Below are 23,937 nucleotides of genomic sequence, written 5' to 3'. Positions count from 1 at the left end.
GATTATAGTCACTTATATAAACAGTCCCTTAGCCTTGAGGGGGATGCTGTCTTATTTTTTCTCTCCACTATTAATATGGGCTTTTAGCATATTATAAATATAGGAAAATACAAAGATAAACTGGAACATTAGCTATTTGTGAACAAGTGTGCCCCTAGCTTTAGATCTGGCAAGATAGAGTTGTCTGTACCACAAGAATGATAGAAAACAAGGAAGCCTATCTCTCTCTACCTGTATTTATATTTATATTATCATACTTAGAAATTAGATAATGCTGTAATGCAGTTTGGGAGCTGCAAATGAGTTTCTAACTTCTAAATATTTTAAGTTATTCTGATGAATTAAGAAGAACACCTCTTTCTTCTATCTCATATAGGGGGAGCAAGGACCTCAAGGTTTCCCAGGGTCAAAGGGCACAGTGGGCCTTGGCCTCCCTGGTCAGAAGGTAAGTGTATCAAGATCTTAAGGAAATGATTAGGATCAAGGTCTCAATGTCTTAGCCTTGATTTGGACAGAGACCTCATGTTTCCTGCCTGTCCCACCATACTAAGAAAGCTACCTGTGATGGAATCCAACGTTCTATTTCCCCTCATCCTTCAAAGGCAGCCAACAAAAGAATAAATCCCTAGGAGGCACCAGAAATCCCAGGAACATGGTAAATTATACAACAGTTGAGTTTCCCAAAGGCACCGAGCTGTTGAGAAGGTGTCTCAATACCTCTTAAGTGTAAATGTTTTTTTTTCCCCTCTATGTGTATTTATGTCAACAGAATTCTAAGTCTTTAAAGGGATTTTTGGCTGCAACAAAGAAAACCATAGGATTATTTTTCCCTGAAGCTTGTTTGGCTTTAATGTTCACAGTCTAAGGTTCTCTTTTAACAGGGAGAGCATGGAGACCGGGGTGATGTGGGAAGGAAAGGCGAAAAGGGAGAAACTGGAGAGCCTGGGTCTCCAGGAAAACAGGCAAGATATTTGTTTTCAAGGCTCATTGAAGTTTTGGCTTTGCCCTCTCAGCAGGGTCCAGCCTAACCTGACTGTTCCTCTTTTTCCACTAAGTAGGGGTTACAAGGACCTAAAGGAGACCTGGGACTCACAGTGAGTATCTATCGTAGATGGTAATTGAGGGGTCCATAGCTGCTGAATTACTATATTCATGGTGTAGAATTATGACTTTTTGGATGTTTGGTTGTTCTGTTTAAATGATGCCAGGCCAGTGTAGACTTGAGAGCATCAGATAATTGCATCTGGATGTGGCAATGGGGGGTGGGGCATGAGGGTGCGGATGGGGGAAGGCGTGCACAGCCAATGTAAACAAGCAGGGATGCTCCTTCTGGCCTCTCCTAGAAATGGTCAGGTTGGCATATTGGCAACAAGGAACTGATCTGCTTAAGAGAAGAGGCAGAGATCAAATGAGTTTTTATTTTGTGTGGCTTTTCTCACTGATATCAGGCTGGGGGCTCCTTTTTCTCAAGCTAGTTCCTTAAGGAAGTGCTGCGAATGCAGTTATCTCAAAGCTGGGAGTATGCTTATACATGCATTTTTGTCAATCTGTTGAATCTCTACAAACGGTTTTCTACTTTTTCATTTACTTTTTTTTTTAAAAAAGATGGTTTTTAAAATTCTAACAGGTAGAAAGGCTCTAGAATTTTCATAGCAAATTCAAACTCTTCCTTTCTAATTTGAAATCATTTCCCTCCCTGGATATTAGAAAAGGAGACCTTTAGTTCTTTTTCCTTTTCCCTCAGTTATCATCTGGGGATGCCAATCTATGTCTAGTGGCAGGAAAACCTGGAAGAGAAGGGAGTCTGACTTGTCATGACCACAGCTTCTGTCTCTTGTCCCCTACCAATCCCCAAAGATGTCTACAATGAAAAAAGAGCCATGTGTTCGGCAGCTTCCTGCTGACAGTAGCAGAGTCTGTGTGTGAACTATGGAAGGCACATTCCCCTGGTTTAGTTCCTGCCTTGCTGTTCTAACATGGGGGTGGGGGAGAACTATTTGCTTTCGTTCAGTCATCTGTACATTCATTTCACCAACATTTCTTGGGTATTTATTGTGGCCAGACTTACAGATATGCACTATGAAATGGGAGACTGTGGAAAATATGAGACTATATGTCCCTGAATTCAGGAGAAAGATACACAAGAAGTTCATCTACCATGTGATGAAAATTTTGTTAAAAATATAGGGGGGGGGGGCAGTCCAGAGGAAACAAAATGATATTGGTAATATTTGGAGCAAGAGAGACTATCTCTTGAACAGAAGGTTTTGTTTTGTAAATTTGTTCATTCTTTAACAGCTTCATGCAGGCCAATCTAAAGTGGGTTTCTCGTATCCACTGTGTTTAGCTGAACCCCTTCTCCCAGAAACTCCCCTTCAAACTTCTATGGTGTGTGTGTGTATGCATGTGCATGTGTATGTGCATGTGTGCATGTATGTGTGTGTGTGTGTGTGTGTGCCTGTGCCTGTGTGCATGTGAATTTAATTATGGTTGTGTGATGGTTTATATATTCTTGGGCCAGGGAGTGGCACCATTTGGAGGTGTGACCTAGTTGCAGTAGGTGTGCCTCTGTGGGTATGGGCTTAAGACTCTCACCCCAGTTGCTTGGAAGTCAGTCTTCCACTAGCAGCCTTTGGATGAAGACATAGAACTCTCTGCTCTGCCTGCGCCATGCCTACCTGGATACTGCCATGCTCCCATCTTGATGATAATGGACTGAACCTCTGAACCTGTAAGCCAGCCCCAATTAAATGTTGTTTTTATAAGACTTGCCTTGGTCATGGTGTCTGTTCACAGCAGTAAAACCCTAACTAAGACAGGATGTTTACATGTCCACAGATGGGAGGTTATTTACTGAACATAGCCGACTTTTTAAATACTTCTGATGGAAAAAACCACCAACCACTGATTTCCTGGGCCCCAGGAAAGAGCAAGGCCTCATGTGCCTCTCCCACTGTCTTAGTTAAGCTTTTACTGCTGTGAACAGGCACCATGACCAATGCAAGTCTTATAAAGGGCAACATTTAATTGAGGTTGGCTTAAAGGTTCAGAGGTTCAGTCCATTATCATCAAGGTAAGAGCAAGGCAGTATCCAGGCAGGCATGGTGCAGGCAGAGCTGAGAGTTCTACATCTTCATCTGAAGGCTGCTAGAATACTGGCTTCCAGGCAGCTAGGATAAAAGCCTTAAAGCCTACACCCATAGTGACACACCTGCTCCAAAAAGGCTACACCTTCTCCCAGGGCCACACCTTCTAATAGTGCCACTCTCTGGGCTGAGCATGTACAAACAACACCCACCTTAAGTCATGGGCATGTCTTGTGCAGGTAGCCACATCTGCAGTGAGTTAATGAGTCAAATAACCATGTGGTGCCTAGGAGTTCTTTTTATAGCACACCACTTTATCCTTCAGCTACTATATTTTTGCTGTTCTTTCTCATGCTATATTGTCTTAGCCTTGAACAAGGAAATATAAATGTCCCACTTAGGCCTAGACACTTTATTATTACTAATCATTAGCACTTCAGCAAGTTATGCATTAATTATATGATATATTTTTTTAAGACTCAGTTCTGTCAACTCCTCCTCCCCTTTCAGCATTGGTATTTCCTATTGTTTGAACTCAGGCTTCACTTTCCTGTCCTTAAACTCAACAGGAAAGGTCAGCTGTTAAAGGCACGAGGGTACAGACTTTGAAATGCTAACTGAATAGCATAGTAAAATCATAGGATAAATCAAAATGCATTGTTTTTTCTATGAATATTGAAAGAACCCTTTCAGATTAGGGTAGATCCACTGTCTTATAAAGGGCTAACAGATGGCCAGTGAGATGGCTCAGTGGATGATGGTGTTTGTCCCCATAAAGTGTAAGCCTAATGACCTGAGTTTGATTACTGCAACCTCCATGAGACTTTACATGTACACTGTAGCAAGTGCCATCCCCACCTCTTCCTACCCCCATCTTCTCATCTCTGTGTCTCTGTCTCTATCGCTCTCTTTCACATACACACAAACAGAACAGTAATAATAATAATAATAACAGTAATAAATAATAAATTTGGAAAAACCAAAAGGCTGAGCATCGTTGCTTTGGGCAAACTGGCTGTGGTCCCTGTTTAAAAAGTTACATGTACCATAAATCTGCCTATATTTTGGAGTATCCCATAGAGCACCAGAGTTTAGATCTGATAGCCATCTGAGTGTGGATGTGCCAGAGATGCACCAAGTTTCCTGGGGCTCAGACACCCAGCTCCTCCCTGCCTCTCTTCATTCCTCTATAACCCAGAAGAAGCCCATGAACATCTGCTTCCATTTAAAATCCCTCTTTCCCCATCACCTTCCCTTACCTACTTCTCAACCCTATTTATTACCCATCAAGAGTGCGATTGTGTAGTAATAATAACCAATACTGTGTCTTAAATAAAATGAGTTTCCTTCTATTCAACTATTGGAGGTATCAGTCCTTACAATTTCTCTAGAACATAGCTTTGTACTGCTTATCAAAGAGCCTTAAAGTTGTCCATGCCTTTGATGAAGCTTTTTATAATAATATGAAAAACAAATTATAATAGAATGTTGCATGAAAAATAGAACCATAAAGCTTTGTGTATGTATTTTTCCACACATGAAAAGGTAAACAGAAGCTCACGTGGTGGTATATCCCAGGAGGAAGACTATAGATTCCAAGGCAGCCTGGACAACTTAGTGACAACTTGTTTCTTTTCTTTTTTTAAATTTTTTTTATTAGGTATTTTCCTCATTTACACTTCCAATGCTATCCAAAAGTCCCCCATACCCTCAGGGGAAAAATTCCTGAATAGAACAGCAATGGCTTGTGCTGTAAGATCGAGAATTGACAAATGGGACCTCATAAAATTGCGAAGATTCTGTAAGGCAAAGGACACCGTCAATAAGACAAAAAGGCCACCAACAGATTGGGAAAGGATCTTTACCAATCCTAAATCAGATAGGGGACTAATATCTAATATATATAAAGAACTGAAGAAGGTGGTCTCCAGAAAATCAGATAACCCCATTAAAAAATGAGAACTTGTTTCTAATAAACCAGATGAATACTTCCATTTCTCCTTTCTAGATATATTTAACATATATACATACACTTTCCTTTTGGGCATATACCCGAGTTTTCGATATATCAACTCTGAGTAGAAAGTTGTGGCAGTGTCTGAAGGAGAGAGGCCATTGTTGACACCTTCCTCTGATATAACTTGATTAGTGCAACCCCAGCATCACACGGAGAATTGTTTTTCCTTAATTTGTAATAAAACTGTTGTTAGATGAAATAACCTCAATAGTTTCCACTAATGCTGCTGTTAACTAATCTGTGTCTCTAGTTTTATATATATGGTCTCTCCCCAACTCTGTCACTATTGATTTGTTCTGTAAAGCTTCACTTTGCATCTGATAGGTTTTCCTTCTTTGCTGATTCTGCTCTTCTTACCTGTTGAGATCTATGGTTCTTGTGATCACCACTTTCAGCTCCGTGTCTGGCCGCTGTCATCTGTCTAATCACCTGTCCATAAGCCACAAGCAATGTTGTGGCATTGGTAGACTGACTTTGGGAAGCCTGTTCTGGGCCTGTCTGATAGATCTGGAGGAGCTTTTAAAAGCAAGAGGACATTTCATAAAGAATCAGAAAGAATATCAGGAAAGTGAGGAGGGGACTTTAAGAACTGAGTGTTGGGACAGAATAAGAATGAAGAATGGGGACTCTAGGCTAGCACACAGACTAAATCATTTTGCTGATTTGCAGCATCCTTGCAGAGACGGTACCCCATAGGCTCAGACCTCTGCACATTCACCTCATATAATCTGCATCATCACCCCAAGACACAGAAGCCTGGGGCCCACAGCTGATGTGTACTGCAGTTGCAAAAGGATCTAAAAGCCCAAGCTATTAAGTTTCACTATGCAGCCTCATTGGTGTATGCGACATTATATCCACCTTTTAACTTTTGTGCTTTTTGTTTCATTTTCTCCAGTGAAGGAGTGAATCAAATGGTCCATTGTCAGTTATAGGACGAATTGCTCATGATTACAGGAAACATGCTATAGTTATAAATTTAATGCTAATACATTTTTCTTTTTCCCCAGAAAGAAGAAATTATCAAACTTATCATTGAAATATGTGGTAAGATTTAATTATCAAGAATGTGTAATGCTCTATATACAATATCAACCCCACTGTGTGCTGTGTTGCTGAGCTAATGTGGCTCATTCAGGAGATACATGTACATTGTTGGTGGGGAGATAGGAATCTTATCTGAAAAGTCAGTGGAAAATGGAGAGGTGACACTGAGGGAGGCTGTAGGCACCCTTATAGGCAACTGGTTTCTTGTTTTTTTCAAAGCTGTCTGTGTAATTAGGAGCTCCAGGGTGTGGGTAGCACAACATTTATATGCACTGTGCTCATCTGTAGTCAGTGACTTATCTGAGTCTGGGAAGAGAACTGGCACAATGGAGATTTGGTTGTAGGAGCCACAGGCACCTGGAGACTAGCTAAGTGACTGTCACAAGCTTTCCCCTAAGCCCGAGTTTCTTCCCAAAGTGAGTTTTGAATACCATTTCTGCAACTGCATTCAATCTCACAAGCAGGAAGACATTCAGGGGTTTGCCTTGTTTCACAAGGAAATCTAAATTCTTCCATGTTTGACACTTTAGACTTAGAGATACCAGATAGAGGGAAGAAGGAAAAAGCTTAGCTAAAAGCAGAAAATGGATAGGATAGTGATGACTTCCCTGTTTGAAGTGGACAGAGGCAAGAATAGCACCAAAATCCTAGCAATTCTTTGTCTGCTAAGAACCAGCCTGAGATCTCTGGTAATAAGACAATTTAGACATGTCTTCTGGATTAGATTTTTGGGGACCCCATCTACTTACTGACCAGTATTTACTGGAGTCCCTCTTGTCAAAGGATTCATGGTACAGATGGACTGCTGGCCTCCTTGATAGCATAGAATTCATGGAAGCCTTAAAAGTCCTCACGGGGGAAGGGGGTGAAGAAGTCACCTCATAGAACAGCGGCTCTCATGTAGAGTCTCAGGCCCTAATCTTTCTGCCAATTAAACTCTACCACCTGTCACTTTATCCATCTGTCATACCATAAATCTCTAGTTCTACTTAAAGATAAGGCTGAAGGTTGAAATTCTAACATCGGGCTGTACATTAAACACAAACTGTAGAATGAAGAAAACAAACTCAGGTAGTCACTATATATATATAAAATGTTATATGTGTGTGTATGTTTGTTTTGTTTTTAATGTGTCTCAACCCAGTTTCCCCTCCCTCTATTCCTCTTCAGTTCCTCCCCAACCTTCTTCTCTCCCAGATCCACTCCTCCTCTGGTTCCCTTCAATAAAGAGAAGGCCTCTGAGGGACATACACTGAATATTTTATATTTTAATATAAGAAATAGACATACAGGTGTTTATTATCTGCTACACTGTAACTTCACCCGTTTGTTGTGTGACCCTGTTAGTGGAGGGATAGAAACAAATATCTGTTTACATCAGATAGGGAACCCATGCAGATCAAAGTAACAATGTTATTAAACTCCAACTTGGTGAATAAATGAGTTTATTGGGGTGACTCTCAGAAGTATATGGGAGGGGTCACTTACAGGAACATAAATGATTCTAAGGCGTCAGCATTACCAGAAGACAAGCCTAGCATGGGTGCCTGACAAAAACAAAACAAAGCAAAGCAGAACAGAGCAGAGCAAAACAAAACAAAACAAGACCTGCTTCTCTTTAGCAGCCCTTTCTGTTTCTATATGAATCTGGTAAACTTCAGTGACTTTCTGAGACTTGTGAGTTGTTGATTTTCTCCTTTTAGATCTTCATTTTAAGGAGCTTTCCTATAGGTTGGAATGCTTCAATTTGGAGGAAATTTCAACAAAACAACTCCCCTAAATATACATTATTTTTTAAAAGACTAAAGCATAGAGTCCAGACAGAAAAGAGGTATTAACTCTTTCCACTTAAACAGGAGCAGAAGACCACAGTTGAGGTCTTTGTTTCATTGCCAACCTTCTTGCCACTGTCCTATGGATATAGTATTAATTTATAATGGTTTATTTTCATTTCTTCAGTGTTTCTATTTCTACATTCATCTTTTAGGTTGTGGGCCCAAATGCAAAGAGACTCCACTGGAGTTGGTGTTTGTGATTGACAGTTCAGAAAGTGTGGGACCAGAGAACTTTCAGATCATCCAAAGTTTTGTGAAGACTTTGGCTGACCGGGTGGCCTTGGACCTTGGCACAGCCCGGATAGGCATAATCAACTATAGCCACAAGGTGGAGAAGGTGGCTAGCCTGAAGCAGTTTTCCAGCAAGGATGACTTCAAGCTGGTGGTAGACAACATGCAGTATCTGGGGGAAGGCACCTATACAGCCACTGCTCTTCAAGCAGCTAATGACATGTTCAAAGAGGCAAGGCCAGGTGTAAAGAAGGTGGCCTTGGTGATCACGGATGGACAGACAGATTCCCGAGATAAAAAGAAGCTGGCAGATGTGGTGAAGGATGCCAATGACTCCAACGTGGAAATATTTGTCATTGGAGTGGTGAAGAAGGATGACCCCAACTTTGAAATTTTTCACAAAGAAATGAATCTCATTGCTACTGATGCAGAACATGTGTATCAGTTTGACGACTTCTTTACCCTGCAAGGTAGTCTGCACTGGTGGAAAGGAGTATATATTGTTCTTTGCAGTGTCACAATACCTGCAGTCAGGGAGTGAAATATGATTCTGTCAACATTACATTATAACCTATAAAGTACAGAAGGTTAAAAACTAAGTGTGATATCACCTCTAAGGTGATAGAGGACATAATCCTGAACTTATTCCTGTGTAGTAAGTGCTCAGCTGGCTGTGGAGTTTAACTGGAGTTTTCATGCAGTGGATGAGAATGGGGGAAAAGAACGGGACTTAGGATATTGTTGCCATTGGGTACTGTTCAAAAGTTCCCTAACTAGAACAAAGGATGTAGCAGCTAAAAACAAACCCTAAAATTGAAAAGAAATAAAGGGAAAACTTGATAAAGTTATGGAAGTGTAAAGCAATGAGAGATGAAAGCAGCCAGGATCAGAGGTCCTGTTCTTTATGTTAGCAGTTTATCTTAAAGACTAACCTTCGGAAGTGTCACTATGCTAACCTGGTGGGCATTCTTATACTAAATATCTTTTCATATTAATTGATATTTACTAATGAGACAGACTCATATATTGTTTCATCTTTATTTCATCTAGGACAGTAGAGTTTACAGTAAAAATATATTACAATCCTTGGGGGGAAATGACTTATTTTGGCAAGGCCCAGACTTAATTCTCCCTTGTCTACCAATCTGAGAATGGAGCCTTGTGTAGCTGGGGACTCCCTCACTCCCTCAGGTCCTTCCTACACCAATGACCAACACTGCCAGCCGCAGGGTAACTTACCATACTCAGAACCTTCACTAATCTGGGTCTCCTTTGTCTCAGTGTTCTGCTGGCTAATGGGTAGGTTGTCTGATATACTTGGTTCATTTGGGCAGTTCATGTGTTATAATGATCACAAGTGTCACACACTTGAAAAATCAGTTATATTTTAGCAATTGAATTAAGGCTTTATCAATAAAGTTTTTAATTTACAACAATGATGGATATATTTTGGGACAAACTGACCTATTGTTAGCCCTAAAACCAGATCAATGGCCTATTTTATTTTATTTTATTTTAGCCTATTTTATATAGAGTAGGAGGCTAGCACTTTTAACAGAATAACAGTGCACTGGCACTTTGCATAAATGGGCATTTGGTGTTACTTCTGCCTGCTGTGCTAGAGTGTTAAATTAAATAGAGAGATTTGACATAATCTTCTACAGGTAACATAAAAATGCTTCCTTCTGTAGTTAACTTGGCAGTATTTTTCAAATAACGGGAGGTAGCTTGTTTTAAGGACAGTGCTGTTCTCCTTAAAGAGGTATTGAGTAAAGTTTCTCTGCTTTCACTGACTCCCTTTTCTGCCTTTTGTCTTAAAAAAGATACTCTGAAGCAAAAGTTGTCTAAAAAAATTTGTGAAGATTTTGACTCCTATCTCATTCAAGTTTTTGGATCACCATCTTTTCAACCTGAATTTGGGGTATCAGAACGAGAGGTCAGCGTATCCACTCCAAAGCCTGCAAAAGAAATGTCTAAGTCGGTAAGTAGCTGTTGGCTCACTCCTCACACTTAAAGGGTGTAGTTTGATATCAAAGATATTATCCCTGCCCTATGTGCACAGAGTCAGCTGAGCTGTGTATAGTTTTAGGTCCATGGTTCCAAGCATTGCCACCTTGAGGATAGATTTTCAATTTTGAAATAGCCCTGGAACTTATAACATGAACATGGGATTAATTTTTCCATATTTGATAATTTATTAAATGATACAAATGTTATATTTATATTATTTTATTACCACAATTGTAACCATGAGCCCTGGAACAGATTAACACTATATAAATTTACCCCCTTGTTATGATTTGTAGATTCTATCTCTCCTACATTCATTCATTGCTGTATCCACCTTGTGCCTTCTCAAGCTTTCCCAAAGTTTGCATGTATGTCCTAGTGCCAGCCTCCCACACTCCATACCGTGCGCTTTCCCTTTGAGATGTCTACTTTTGTTAATAAAAAGAGAGGGATTGGGGTTTTGTGTGATCATGATACAAGATGGGTGCTCAGCGTTGGAGCTCTCCAGGAGGACAGGTGACTTCTTGAGATAGAAACAACCAAGACTGTGTTCTTAGCAAGCTTCTGGGAACTGACTAAGCCAATCAGATCCAGGGAAAACTGAAGGGTCTCCTATAGTTGTAAGTGTTAAACACTGTTTCTTTCTTACCATGTTCCCAAGTAAAGTCAGTCTGTCTAGACTGGCTTTTCCTACTTCTATGGACCTTGTTTAGGGAATGTGGAGTCATGCTATTATTCTTTAAGTTCAATGAAGCCTCTATACTGTCCTTTTATTGATGCTTCATTAAAGCCAGTCATTATAAGCATGGGTAACAACATTCTAGTACCTAAGGGCACAGATTGCAGAATCCACTAGATTTTTATTCCTTATTCAGAAAGGGCCAGAAATCCTCTGGCATGCCTCTGACTATGGGTTAGAATATGTGATATATGGAAATATGTTGGAATACTGACTCTAAATCCGTATTTCTATTAGAGTAAGAGACTTATACTAAATTGTTTTAAAATCCACACATATATTTATACCATCAGATGTAGACCAGATATCAGCACACCAATGGTCATATCTTAAATACTTTTGACTGACAGGCCATAGAGTTTCTGTTTCAGTTTTCAGTTTTATCTTTGAATTTCAAAAGTAGTCATAGAAAATAATCAAGTGTATAAGCATGATTGTGCTGTAATAAAATTTATCTAGCAAATGTCAGTTGGGTTTTAGCTCAGTTACCACTGTGTTTTCGATCCCCAGCATTTAAAGCAAAGTAAAAGTTATTTATAAAAGCTGGTGAAAACTAGAATTTTACCCACAGGGTTTGGCTGGTCCTTGTCTATCTAAAACTTTTAAAGTAAATTAGCAACAATACTGTATGGACAGGGCATATGGGTAAGGATATGTGATATAGTCTTTTGACACTGTGACTTGACACTGTTGCAGTCTTTGAGATCCATACTTGAGAACCACACAACTATGTTACAATAGATAGATAGATAGATAGATAGATAGATAGATAGATAGATCTTATAATGTTTTAATTAAGTTGTCTTGGTAATTGTTCTATTGCTGTGACGAGACACCATGACCACGGCAAATCTTATAAAGGAAAGCCATTAATTGGGACTGGCTTATAGTGTCAGAGGTTTAGTTCATTACCAGCATGGTGGGAAGCGTAGCTGCATACAGGCTGACATGGTATTAGAGAGCTGCTGAGAGTTCTACATCTTGATCTGCAGGCAGGAGAGAGAGGGAGAAGGAGAGAGACAGACAGACGGAAAGAGACAGACAGATGGAGAGACAGACAGACAGACAGACAGACAGAGAGACACACACAGACATAGACAGACAGACATAGACAGACAGAGAGACAGACAGACAGACAGACAGAGACAGAAAGACAGGCGGAAAGAGAGACAGATAGACAGACAGACGGAGAGAGACAGACAGACAGAGACAGACAGACACAGACAGACACAGACAGACAGAGACAGAGAGAGACAGACAGAGAGACAGACAGAGAGACAGACAGAGAGAGAGACAGACAGAGACAGACAGAGAGAGACAGACACAGACAGACAGACACATAGAGAGAGACAGATACACAGAGAGACAGACACAGAGAGAGAGACAGACAGAGATAGACAGAGAGAGAAAGACTGACAATGACAGAAAGACTGGGCATGAGCTTTTGAAACCTCAAAGTCCACCTCCCATGGCATACTTCTTTCAACAGGGCCACACCAACTCCAACATGGTCACACCTAATCTCTATCAAGTAGCTCCAGTCCCTAACAACCAAGCATTCAAATCTGTGATCCCATGGGAGCCATTCCTATTCAAAGCACCACATAAGCAGTCAAATGTTTGTTGTGCTATTCCCATGACTAGCCTTGGTGGCTCTTGTCCTGCCCTCTAAGCCATGATTCCTCTTTGTGTGACTTATCACTTGGTTATCTAGCTGAACTTTGTGAACATTTTCTAATTCTTTAAAAAAAAAAAAAAAAAAAAAAAAAAAAACAAGCTCAGGTTTCATTCAGAAATGTATGAACAGACGGACCTTTTGTACTCCCTGAACCAAGCTTTGTTTATGTTAACACCCACGATTCCCAATATCACATCTTAGAAATTTTCTGCCGTCTTATATGTTAGCTCTGACCCCATGTTTATTAGATAGCTTGGAAAGTACCAGGATGTAATGGTGATGTAAGAGTGGAAGCAGGGGAATGGCTGAAGCACAAGAAGTAAGAGAAATTAGTTTAGGAAGGGAAGTAGAAAGAGTCTTGGTCTACTGAAGCTAAGGGTAAAAATAAGATGAATTGGCTTAAATTAACATTTAGTTTTGACTGTTCTGGAGGCTGGAGAATCTGAATCTGATGTTAGGTGACAGTTCACTTCCTGGCTTAGAAGCAGATACTCCCTTGTTACATGTGTGAATTCTGGAGGAAAACAGAATTTAATCCATAAAAGGGGGTGTTTTTGATCTAATAGTGGGTTGATACTAGTAATTTCCTAAGGGGACGGTAGAGGGAAAGCTGATTTTAGCATAGGGATCATGTACAAAGGGTGGGGTGAGCTCCAAAGTTCACAAATGGCAATTCAAGAGAAGAGACAGCTCCAGTAAGGTACCAGGCTAAGGTTTATATATGGTAGAATGGGACTTTGAGAATTTATTTTTTTTTTCAATTTTTTTATATTAGATATTTTCTTCATTTACATTTCAAATGCTATCCCGAAAGTCCCCTCTACCCTCCCCCCGCCCTGCTCCCCAACCCACCCACCCACTCCCACTTCCTGGCCCTGGCGTTCCCCTGTACTGGGGCACTTGGTTCACAGACTAGGTCGTTAGGTGGAAGCAGTGTGTAAAACAAAAGTCATATGATGATTATTGGTTTATAGAAAGAATAACTCTGGTATGGCGTGGAAGATAGGAGGAGGAGAGGGTGAGGCGGCTGGAGGCTGGATATGAGATGTGTGATAGTCTTGGTGAGAAGTTAGGAGGTTAAAATTAAGCTAAGCAGGGACAGTAGACATAAAAGAAGGTGTAGAGTGGGAGGCTTTTTCTAGGTAGGGTTAGCAGAATTTAGTGACTGTGTTGGAGGTTAGAGCAGGGGTGGGTTTTGATGAGATCCTGGAGATTTGAGCTTAGAGAAAAGATAGCCTGAAATACCAAGACTATAATCAAGACTACTTCTGTCTCTAGAGCACTTCCTTTTTAAAAGGAAGATAATGAGTTTGTTTATACCATATTAAGTGTTTTAGTCACATCTAAGGATAAATTAACCCAAGAATGAGGAACAATAGGTAAATTCCTAGAATACCTTTCTTATGGTATTCTAGGAATTCTGATCACCCTGAGAAACAAGTGGCTTTAACTGATCATGACAGATGAAGCATTTTAGCTAAGGGTGGGGGAAGGGAGGATTCAAAAGAGTACTTCTAAAATAGTTTGGCTTTATAAAACAGCTGCCACATGGCCCAGAACCGAGTATTGGTTGAGTTCCCTTAGTGGGGACTGTGAGACAGTAGAAGGTTGATAGAAGAAGACTTGGAACTTTGTTGAATGCCCCTGTGTCAGTAGACTTTCTTAGTGGATGGACTTGTAGGCAATCAGTTTTCCAGCAGTTATTTAGTCTGAGCAGTCAACTGTACATTTATATTCAATTTAACCCTTTGAGTATCTGAGCAATTTCATTGATTAAAGAAATGAACAGAAATGAACATGCCCAGAAATGAAATGTTATTATAACTAGGTGTGTATGTAAATAGTTATTGCTTGAGTTGCTTTTCTATTGCTGTGAATCAACACCATAACCAAGGTAATGCTTATAAAGCAAAGCATTTACCTGGGACTTACTTAGAAATTTAGAGGGTTAGTCCATGATCATCACAGTGGAAAGAAGACAGTCATGGCCCTGGAGCCATAGCTGGGAGCTCTACATTCCGACTCATAGGCAGCAGGCAGGGAAAGAGAAACTGAGCCTTGAATGAGCTTTTGAAATCTCAAAGCCCAACCCCAGTGATACACTGCCTTCAACAAGGCCATACTTGTTAATGCTTGTTAATTCTCCCCAAACTGTTCCACTAATTGGGGACCAAGCATTCAAACATAGGAGCCTATGGGGGCCATTCTTACTTAAAACACCCACTAGTCTTCTGTGTACGAGGGTCTGCTATATTATCCAAGTTTCTAAAATAAAATGAATCAATCAGAACATTTAGGTTCTCAAATCGTTCCCAAGTCTTTAGGCTATTTTGCAAAGTAGGTAAATGCCTTTCTTCTCTTTGTTTTGTGTGTGAGTCTTATTTCTTTCTTCGTTGTCATCTATTGCTTCATTTGGGCACCTGCCATTCCTTCTTCCTTTTCTTTCTACCAAACTCTTTTCTTAGGGAGTGAATTATACACACTTTAATGTGAAACTAAGTTGATGGTATCCACCTCAAAGAAAACCTAACCTTTTAAGCATTATATTTAACTATGGAAGGAGTCTCAGTACTGATTTAGATGTACTCTAGATATCTGAAACATGCCTCTTGAGAGACGAGGGTAGTAAGGATCTCCTGAGCCATAGCCTGCAAACCTTTGCTGTTTCGCTGATAAACCTGTCTAGGGGAGCTATATATGATTATCTACCTTATTCTGTCCCACTCCTTGGGAAAACTTATATTTGCTCTTGTAATTTATTATACTTTATTATTAATAATTACATATGCACACATGTATGTGCCTTAACTTTCCTAATGGATTAAAATCCCTTGAGGATACAATATACATTGAATTAAACATTGTGCCCTTTACAGAACTTAAAATTATGTTTTGTTTTATGCATAGCAGACAGATGAAATATATTCTATACCAGCTACTGGGTTAAAAGAGAAAAAACTGAAGATTTTCTTCAATGAAAAATACCAATTAAATTGTTACAAAAATTATAAAATAATAAGATTTTAGGATCACAGTAGCATGAGGATTAAGACCAAAAAATGGTTTGTTTTGTTATTAATACTTGTAGGGTTTTATGATATAGTCTGGCTTTCCTGGAACTCATTGTGTAGACCAGCAGGCCTTGAACTCCATAGAGATCCTCCTGCCTCTGTCTTCTGATTCCTGGGTCTGAAGGAGTGTGCCACTATACCTGACTTGACAATTATTAAATAGGAACTTAAAAAATATTCTGCATAGCAAAGGACATAGTTTGTGTAAAGAGGCAGCTTACAGAATGGTTGAGATGCCTCTACCAGCCATACATCCTAATAAAGAGTTAATATCTATAATATACAAAGTACACCCACAATCGAGCAAACAAAAACTCAATTCAAAAATAGAGTTCTTAAAAGATGAAACAAATGACTGAGAAACATTTAAGAAATGTTCAAAATAATTAGCCATCAGGGAGATACAAATTAAAACTACTATAGGATTTTACCTTACCCTAGTCAGAATAGCTAAGTTTAAAAAAAGAAAGAGAAAAAGAAAGAAAAGATGACAAATGCTGGCCTAAGGTATACAGAAAGGGGAACACATACTGACTGCAGATGCATGGAACTTGTTATACAAATGCCTCAAAAATCCCAATATAGATCCATCATATGATTCAGCTATACCATCCCTTGGCATATACACAAAGAACTCTATATCATACTATAGAGATCCCTGCTCATTCATGTTCATTGCTGCCCTAGTCACAATAGCCAGAAAGTGGAAACAACCCAATGAATAGGATAATAAAAATGTGGTTCATTCACACAGTGGATTGTTATGTAGCTGTTAATAAAAATGAAGTGTGCAGGTAAATGGCTGGAGCTAGAAACTATCATTCTGAGTGAGAAAATGGGGCCTTGAAAAAGACAAGCGGTACATGTTTTCTCTTATTTTTAGGTGTTAGCTTTGAGACTGCAGATATGTGTATGTGTTCCAAAACTTGAATTCCCACAGACGTCTGGAAATTAGTAAAGAGCCATGGGGGAGGGGAGGGACTTGAGGGAGGAGAGATAGAACATGGGGGACAAGAGAGAATGATGGATCGTGAAAGGGTGAGTGGTGTAGGCACGGTAGAACGGGGAGAAGAAAGAAACTGGGAGGGATAAATAAGGCCTTCAAAAAAAGTCCTGTGAAAACCTACTACTGTGGATGCTGCCTAAAATAATATCAACACTTCATATTTATTTATTCTTCCTGGTTTGGACAATTGGGTTAAGATTTTCATGATATAAGTGAGGACGAGGCAGTGAAACCAATTATACATTAAGTTATCAGGCCAACAATTATGTCCGGTTAATGACCCATTACTTCCATAAGCATCTTCAGTTCCTGGGCAAAGTTGCCTTTCACAATTCTAATGTATTAATAATTAGTGTGTGTATATGGGAGTCAATCCATTTCAACTAGTCTCTTACAGAATTCTTCACTTATACAGTTTTCTTTTTGAAGAAGTAGAAAGGAATTAAACTTTTTTTTTTTTTTTTTAGTATTTTGAAAAATTCTTCAACCACATATATCTTAGATAACTGACAGCTAGACCACTTCTTCCCTGAAGGAGGAGGATGTGGGGTTTCTGTACATAATGGTTTCCTAGCAACCAGATGAGCGGCACAGCCAAACTAGTATGGGATGAGCCCCAAGGGTTGCGTTGTTACCTGCGAGAGGAGGTGTGGTGGAGGAAGTAGGGGAGAAAGTTTTCCTCTTCCTGACATCACCCTGACATCTTCAATGCAACTTCTAGTCTATATGAATCTTCTGCACCAGTGAGCATTGCAGATCAGCATGTGTCTCCTGTGCCTTCGATTGCACCAGCTGGATGCTTCTGTCTCTAGTTCCCTCTCTCTCTACTTATCACTTCATCAAGGTCACCCAAATAAGCCATTGCCAAACTAGGCTCCAGTGGGAATTTGTGTTTGTTTTTTTAAGATAGGGGCTTATTTTTGTGCTCTGTGCTGGCCTGAAACTCACTATGCACCTTAGGCTGACCTCACATTCACAGCAATCTTTCTGCTTTAACCTCCTGTGTGCTGCGATTATAGATTTGAGCCAACATGCCTAGCTTCTACTGGAATACTCTCAAAGAACTGCAGCATTGATGAGGTTCAAACCTGACACTGGAATTGTATGGATTCTTCATCCTCGCCTCTGCTCTGACCTGAGACTATTTAATCCTCCATCTCTGTTCTCCAGTGTTCCCTTCCTCTCAGTCCAAGTTGGGACCTTACTTTTTCACCCCACCAGACCTCAGTAGTAGGTTTCAGATTTTCCCATCTTAAGAATAAGCCAACTCAGACTGGAGAGATGGCTCAGCAGTTAAGAGCACTGACTGCTCTTCCAGAGTTCAATTCCCAGTAACCACACAGTGGTTCACAACCATCTGTGATGAGATCCGGTACCCTCTTTTGGTGTGTCTGAAGATAGCACAGTGTACTCATGTACATAAAATAAATAAATAAATCTTAAAAAAAAAAGAAGAAGCCAACTCTCTGAATGAACGCAGGTCTTTCGCTAGTATCCTATTTAGATCTATCTTCTCAGAATAAAACAATCCCCATTAGGCTAATGCCTTCTACTGTCCTTCTTTTGTCTTTTGGCCTTTTATTTTTCCTATGTCTCAGTCTCTTCTACTCATTTGTTCCCTCCCTTTCCCCCCCTTTCCCTTTCTTCCTCCCCTTACTTGCCCCCAGTTCTCTCTCATACCTAATTCTCTCTCATACTTCACCCCTTTCCTATCTCACTGTAGTTGCTTTGCTTTGTAGAAAATTCCTGAAGTCAGGTTATGGCCTCCAATATGTCTACAGGGAGGCCACTGAGGACTGGCTAGTCAAATGCTTACTTGATTTCTCTCTCGTGTGTCACATCACTGCCATGGTGTAAAGGTGAATTCCTGCCTTCTCTGCCTACTATTTTTCCGTTCCTGAAGTGCTTCCTCTTTTTCTCTGCCTTTTACATACTAAACATATCCCTCTCTTTTTCTCTGTCTGCCTTTTACTTACTAAAAACATATCCCCCTCCTCTTTTTCTCTGTCTGCCTTTTACATACTAAACATATCCCCCTCCTCTTTTTCTCTGTCTGCCTTTTACATACTAAACATATCCCCCTCACCTAGTCTTTCTCCCTTTTCTTTCTCTGAGATTCATTTGTATTTTCTTTGAGTGCTCTATAGAAGTAAACTTTTGTAGGTTACTTAATCATATTATAGTGACGATGACCAAATGCCTTACCTAAAGGCTATAACCAGAGGCACTGAAAACTCCAAGAGACTTCAGAGTGAGCTATCATCGTTTAGTTTCTCTGTTGTGGGCAAAATTAAGCTGGCTTCCTAAAATCAGAATTAATTATCTATAAATGGTCATGAATAAGTCACGTCTACATATGTGTTCATATTGGCCAAATCACAATTTACTTGTTTATAAAGTAAAATTAGTAGTCTCATTGCGGTAAGAAAGTCAAACCTCAGCAAAACCTATGAAATAGCTACTTATTAAAATAGGAAGTTGCTGGGTAAGTGCTGACTGTCGCTGCTGACAACCCATTACCCCTTGAGTGAGAAGTGTTCTGTCCTACAGGATAGAAACCAAGGCAGCGGGCATATTGAAAACTGACCTAGAAGAAATATTGCAGACACAGCGTCAGAAAACTTGGTATTCTCAGTACTGAAGATATACACTTTATTTCCTCAGCTCCCAAGTCTATTCTTTTCCCCACATTTTATAAATTCTAATGTGGAGATGCTTCTATTTCACGTATATTTTATTTCTAAAAGACTTCTAACTTTTTTGTGCTACTTCATGATGAATGGCATTTAAAATATGGGAGGCTTTAAGCTGAGTACAACCCTGGATTCTACCTCTGTAAAAGGCCCAGTCAGTCTGGGGAAGAGCGGTCCTAGCTCAAGGTGGTCTGGAAACCTGGGTAACCGGAGCCCTAGCATGCATGCCTTAGTTCACTGTCCTCTGCTCTTGCCCTAGATATGATAAGACCAGCTGATTCAAGTTTCCTCCACCTTGCCTTGACTACCACAGAGGATACCTGGAGATGTGAAATTGTCTTCCTTACATTGCTTCTGTCAGGGCCTTTTATTACAGTAACAGGCAATGATAATTAAGAGACACAGAAAACATGAATCGATGTAAAATTGGGAACAGAAAACATTTTTCTTTATCCTGTATCTTTTTAGGCTCATTGGCTGGGGCTCTGCAAATCTGATTGACAGGAGATAGACTAATAAGAGTAGAAACAAACAGAGGCTTATTAACATGAGCAACATACATGCTCAGAGGATCATGCTGTCAGTGACTGACTCCAAGGGAGGCTTGCATGTGAACTTGAGTGGCCTCCTTAAAAACAGTAACTTTGGAGAGGAGAGACAAGACCAAGGAAAAAGATTGAGTTTCTAGAGAAAAAAAAATCATGGGGAGGTGAAAATATGGGAAGTAGGAGATACAAGCTAGTTCATGTTTGTTCCCCAGTCTTCTGGCACTATCCTTTTGCTAAGGATCATGGGTCTCCACTGATAACTCTGTCCTTGGTAGAGAAGGGAGCAGGAGATACCTTAGAAAAAAATTATGTCTTGCTTTTAGGCCAATGAAGAAAGGAAGAGTGGTCTTCTTATATTTATTTCTAACTACCTTCACCTCAAAATAATTAACATCCCAGAGTGACATATTTGGGGTTAGCATATTCTTCTTGGTGTCGTGTGGTTAATGATTGAACTCTGTAGGAGCCACACTGGAGGAGGATTGTAAGGTGCTGAGCACCATGTAAAAAAGAGCAGCGGTCCTGATGGAGCTGTTGGAGTCTTTTCAGATGCAGAGTAATGTTTCCCGGTCCGTGGGAGGAGGAAGGATGGTTTTGAGATATTGTGCCTGAATGAAAAGGATGAAGGAGCTGCAGGTGACAGTGGGGGTGGGAATAGTGGTCACGATGTAGAGAAGACAGTTTTCATCACTGCTCTATAGCCAGCTGGAGAATTTTTCATCTGTCAAACTGTCAGTCACCTACTTCTCCATTCCTAAGAGCTAGCAAGTGATGATTGCTTAAGAACGATATTCCCAGTGAACGTGCAAACTAGTAGAAATTCATTTGGAAAGGATGTTGCCCGAAAAGCATTAAGCATCTGTGTTTAACCTAATTAATTAGCCATGAAGTTTCAAATAGAAAAAATATTTCAGGAAAGGCCATTGTAAGCTGAACATCCTGATGCAGGGTTTATAGGCTGGGCACCTTGGAAACTGAAGCAGGACAATCAAAGATCACACTTTACCTGGGATATGGAATGGTCAAGGCCAGCATGGGCAGCGTGGTGAGACCTCTTTAAATAAATAAATAAATAATAAATAATAAATAGAGGGCTGGTGTATGGGTCAGTGGTAAGAGTGTTTGAAAGGTCATGGCTTCAATTCCTAGTATGGCACGTGTATGTACACACATGAGCACACACACACACATACACACACATGGGGGGCATTATAGTCATGTATATTAAGCATTTTAAATTGAGTAGCCAGAGTGAAAGATGTTCAGTGTTGATACTATATATTAAGAAATATAGCATATAGCATAGAAAACCAAGCAGATCTTGTTGTCTTTTGGATCTCCTGTGCATTCAGCCCAATGCTTCAGAGACTGAGCGAACACACTACCAAGTGACTTACAGTTTCAGCCTGCATTTTTTGTTGTTATAAATACATTCACATAGGAAAAAATAGAGCAGGGGAAACATATCAACAGTAATTATCTGCGAGTAGAGTTGCTTCTGATTTCTATTCTGTTCCTTTTGCTTGCCCATTATTTTCTAAAAGCCCTTTCAGCAAACATGTTTGCTTTTGTAAGAAGGAAGAACAAATTTTAAATTGCCAACCACAACAGTTATACATTTGTTTAATGGCCTCAAGCTTTCCTGAGCCAGAAGATAGATGAAATTATTTTCATTTATAGAAGAAAGTTAATTCTGAAATGTGGTATAATGTTACAGTTGTGGAACTTCTTAAATGATCATGTGATTTAGAAAGCAAACAGGCATTTCTATGTGGAAAAAAGAGGAACTTCTCAGATCCCAGGAGATGAGCAGATTCAAAGGCAGAGGTAATTCCTTTCAGGAGGCCATGCTGTCCAGAGCAAGCGACGCGCACTGGCAGGGGCTCTTCTTTTGATAAAGTATCACTTAAAGAAGCTATGGGCAGAGGACAGCAGTACATCTTCCCTGGGTTGAGACCTTTCTCCCTTTCCACTGGAGGGCTGCCAGCCTTAAAATGTTCTAGTCTAAGATAGTAAGAAATGATGACCATCCGACACACACAGGGCCACTCTGAAAACAGGAACTGCAAAGAATGCACAAGTATACCAAAGGCTGTGTTGGCAGCCAGGGAGAAGTTACTGTTCTGTTTGCAGCAAGTGCTATCTATAGGATTTAAGTGCTAGCTATCTATCTGATTCTAATGGATGGTTTTGCTCTGAACTCACCAGGTAGTACTTTAGTAATGATGAAACATGCAGCTATAAGTATTCAGATTAAAGCGTGCTCACTTGATAGGGTTAAGAGTATGTGCGCATGTGCTTGCATGTGTGTGCATATGGATCAAACACTGTAAAACAATACATAGCAGAGGGCAGGTAACGGTGACAGCTGCCTCTGCTCACTGTCTGCTGACATCCCTGGTTAAGAAAGTATCAGAAAAACGATTTAGCTTATAGATTTGTTTACTGAAATAAAGAGTAGGAAAATGAGAAGCATTATAAGAATATAGGGTTAGGACTAAGGTTAAGGGACTGACTCCTCTGTATAGCTGAGCTCCAAGAAAATAACAAAAACAAGACAAAACAAAACTACTTTCACTTCCAATTATTCCTACAGTGACTTGCCTAGCTCTTGATAATAGCCAGAAAACTGACAGCAATTTTTCTTAAAATTTTCTTATTTCATTATATATCAAAAATTGAGATAAAACTTGAGTTTTGCTTAAAAAATATTTTTTTGGAGTTATGATCTTGTGTACTTTAGAGATCAAGTGTTTCTCAGAACTTCTTAGAAGCTAAGCACCCTACAACAGTGGGCATTATTTGGGCCCTGGGTGACAGATGGTAGGAGAGGTGGCAAGATTTTCAGCTGGGGTTGAGCAAACAATCAAATAGGACGCCAAGTTGCTTTCACTTTAGTTTTGTTGTCTTCTGTCTGTTGTCCCAATTCTCAGCCTCAAAATTCACTGAATTCTGGGTAGATATTTTGGAATATCTCATTAAGAGCTCTAGTGTTAGGAAACGAACTGAAAAAGACCGTAAAATGCTAAATTAGTGTTGATTTCTCTTATTCATAGCTATAACTAAAAGAAGAACAAACACCATCCTTTTGCAGCTTTACATACTTCATACCCTGCATGTAATTTTCCTTGGAACTTCTCAGCAGAATAACATCTGTGCCCAGATGTAGGCAATAAATGTGTACACTAGAACATGCACAAAATGAGAGGCAAGTCACTCTTTATCTAGTCAGGGCTGGGACATGATTTTGTAAGCTTTACTTGAAACAATGGACAGCTGGGGAGACACAACATAGAAAAACCTTTTCTATATTTTCCAAGAAATCCGTTGACATCGTCAAAAAAAAATTCTAATGTTATATTTTCTTTCTTTTTGTGTGTGTCTTATATGAATGCTGTATGTATATGTAATGTTTGTATGTGGTGCATGTGTGTGTGTGTGTTTGCATGGTATATGTGATGTCTCTGTAATATGAATGTGTCATGTATATGTGATGCTTCATGTATGTGATGTGGTGTATGATGTGTGTGTGTGTGTGTGTGTGTGTGTGTGTGTGTGTGTGTGTATGTAGTTTAATGTTTCTAGAGGCCAAAATGAAGAGACTGAATCGTATGTGTTGACTGAGGCTGGTATCTTGGCCATCCCAACCCCACCTGAAGCCACCAATACACTTGAGCCATTACTCAGCAGCCGTGAAGGAGTGGAAACAAGAACTCCAAATCCCAATTTGTTACAGTCAGAAAAATCTCTGTACAAAGGTAAGCGACATCTTTCACACAGCTGCTGTAGAAGAGTGGTCTCTAGAGTCTTCACAAGAGGAAACGTATAGCTTATTTAGGAAGATGAGCTTGTTCTGGCTGGGTCACGTGGGACTGGCGAGGCAGCTATCCTGGGAGTAAATGTGGTTATGGAAATCTTGTAGCACAGGTTTTAACCTGAATACTTTGGAGGTGATTTGCTTTCCCTGTGTGCCCCA

At 39.9% G+C, this 23,937-nt stretch overlaps 1 protein-coding gene and 1 long non-coding RNA gene across 7 annotated transcripts in view; one reads left to right on the top strand and one right to left on the bottom strand.

Moving 5' to 3' along the window:
- Nucleotides 1-23,937, top strand: part of Col28a1 (collagen, type XXVIII, alpha 1) — a 196,610-nt gene that overhangs the window by 170,528 nt on the left and 2,145 nt on the right. For all 6 annotated transcript variants that reach the window (XM_017321502.1, XM_006505031.2, XM_006505032.4 and 3 more), the window contains 7 exons: nucleotides 377-445; nucleotides 882-962; nucleotides 1,059-1,094; nucleotides 6,114-6,150; nucleotides 8,138-8,686; nucleotides 10,040-10,197; nucleotides 23,533-23,719. In XM_017321502.1, coding sequence (XP_017176991.1) covers nucleotides 377-445; nucleotides 882-962; nucleotides 1,059-1,094; nucleotides 6,114-6,150; nucleotides 8,138-8,686; nucleotides 10,040-10,197; nucleotides 23,533-23,719 — 1,117 coding nt within the window. The remainder of the gene's footprint in view (nucleotides 1-376; nucleotides 446-881; nucleotides 963-1,058; nucleotides 1,095-6,113; nucleotides 6,151-8,137; nucleotides 8,687-10,039; nucleotides 10,198-23,532; nucleotides 23,720-23,937) is intronic.
- Gm35384 lies at nucleotides 22,673-23,264 on the bottom strand. The gene is made up of 2 exons (XR_377334.3): nucleotides 23,073-23,264; nucleotides 22,673-22,966 (listed from the first exon to the last, which is right to left on the bottom strand). It is a non-coding gene; the product is annotated as a predicted gene, 35384 (long non-coding RNA).

Source organism: Mus musculus, chromosome 6 (genome assembly GCF_000001635.26).
Source record: "Mus musculus strain C57BL/6J chromosome 6, GRCm38.p6 C57BL/6J".
Classification (NCBI taxonomy): Eukaryota; Metazoa; Chordata; class Mammalia; order Rodentia; family Muridae; genus Mus; species Mus musculus.
This window is presented reverse-complemented; position numbering and strand designations above follow the sequence as displayed.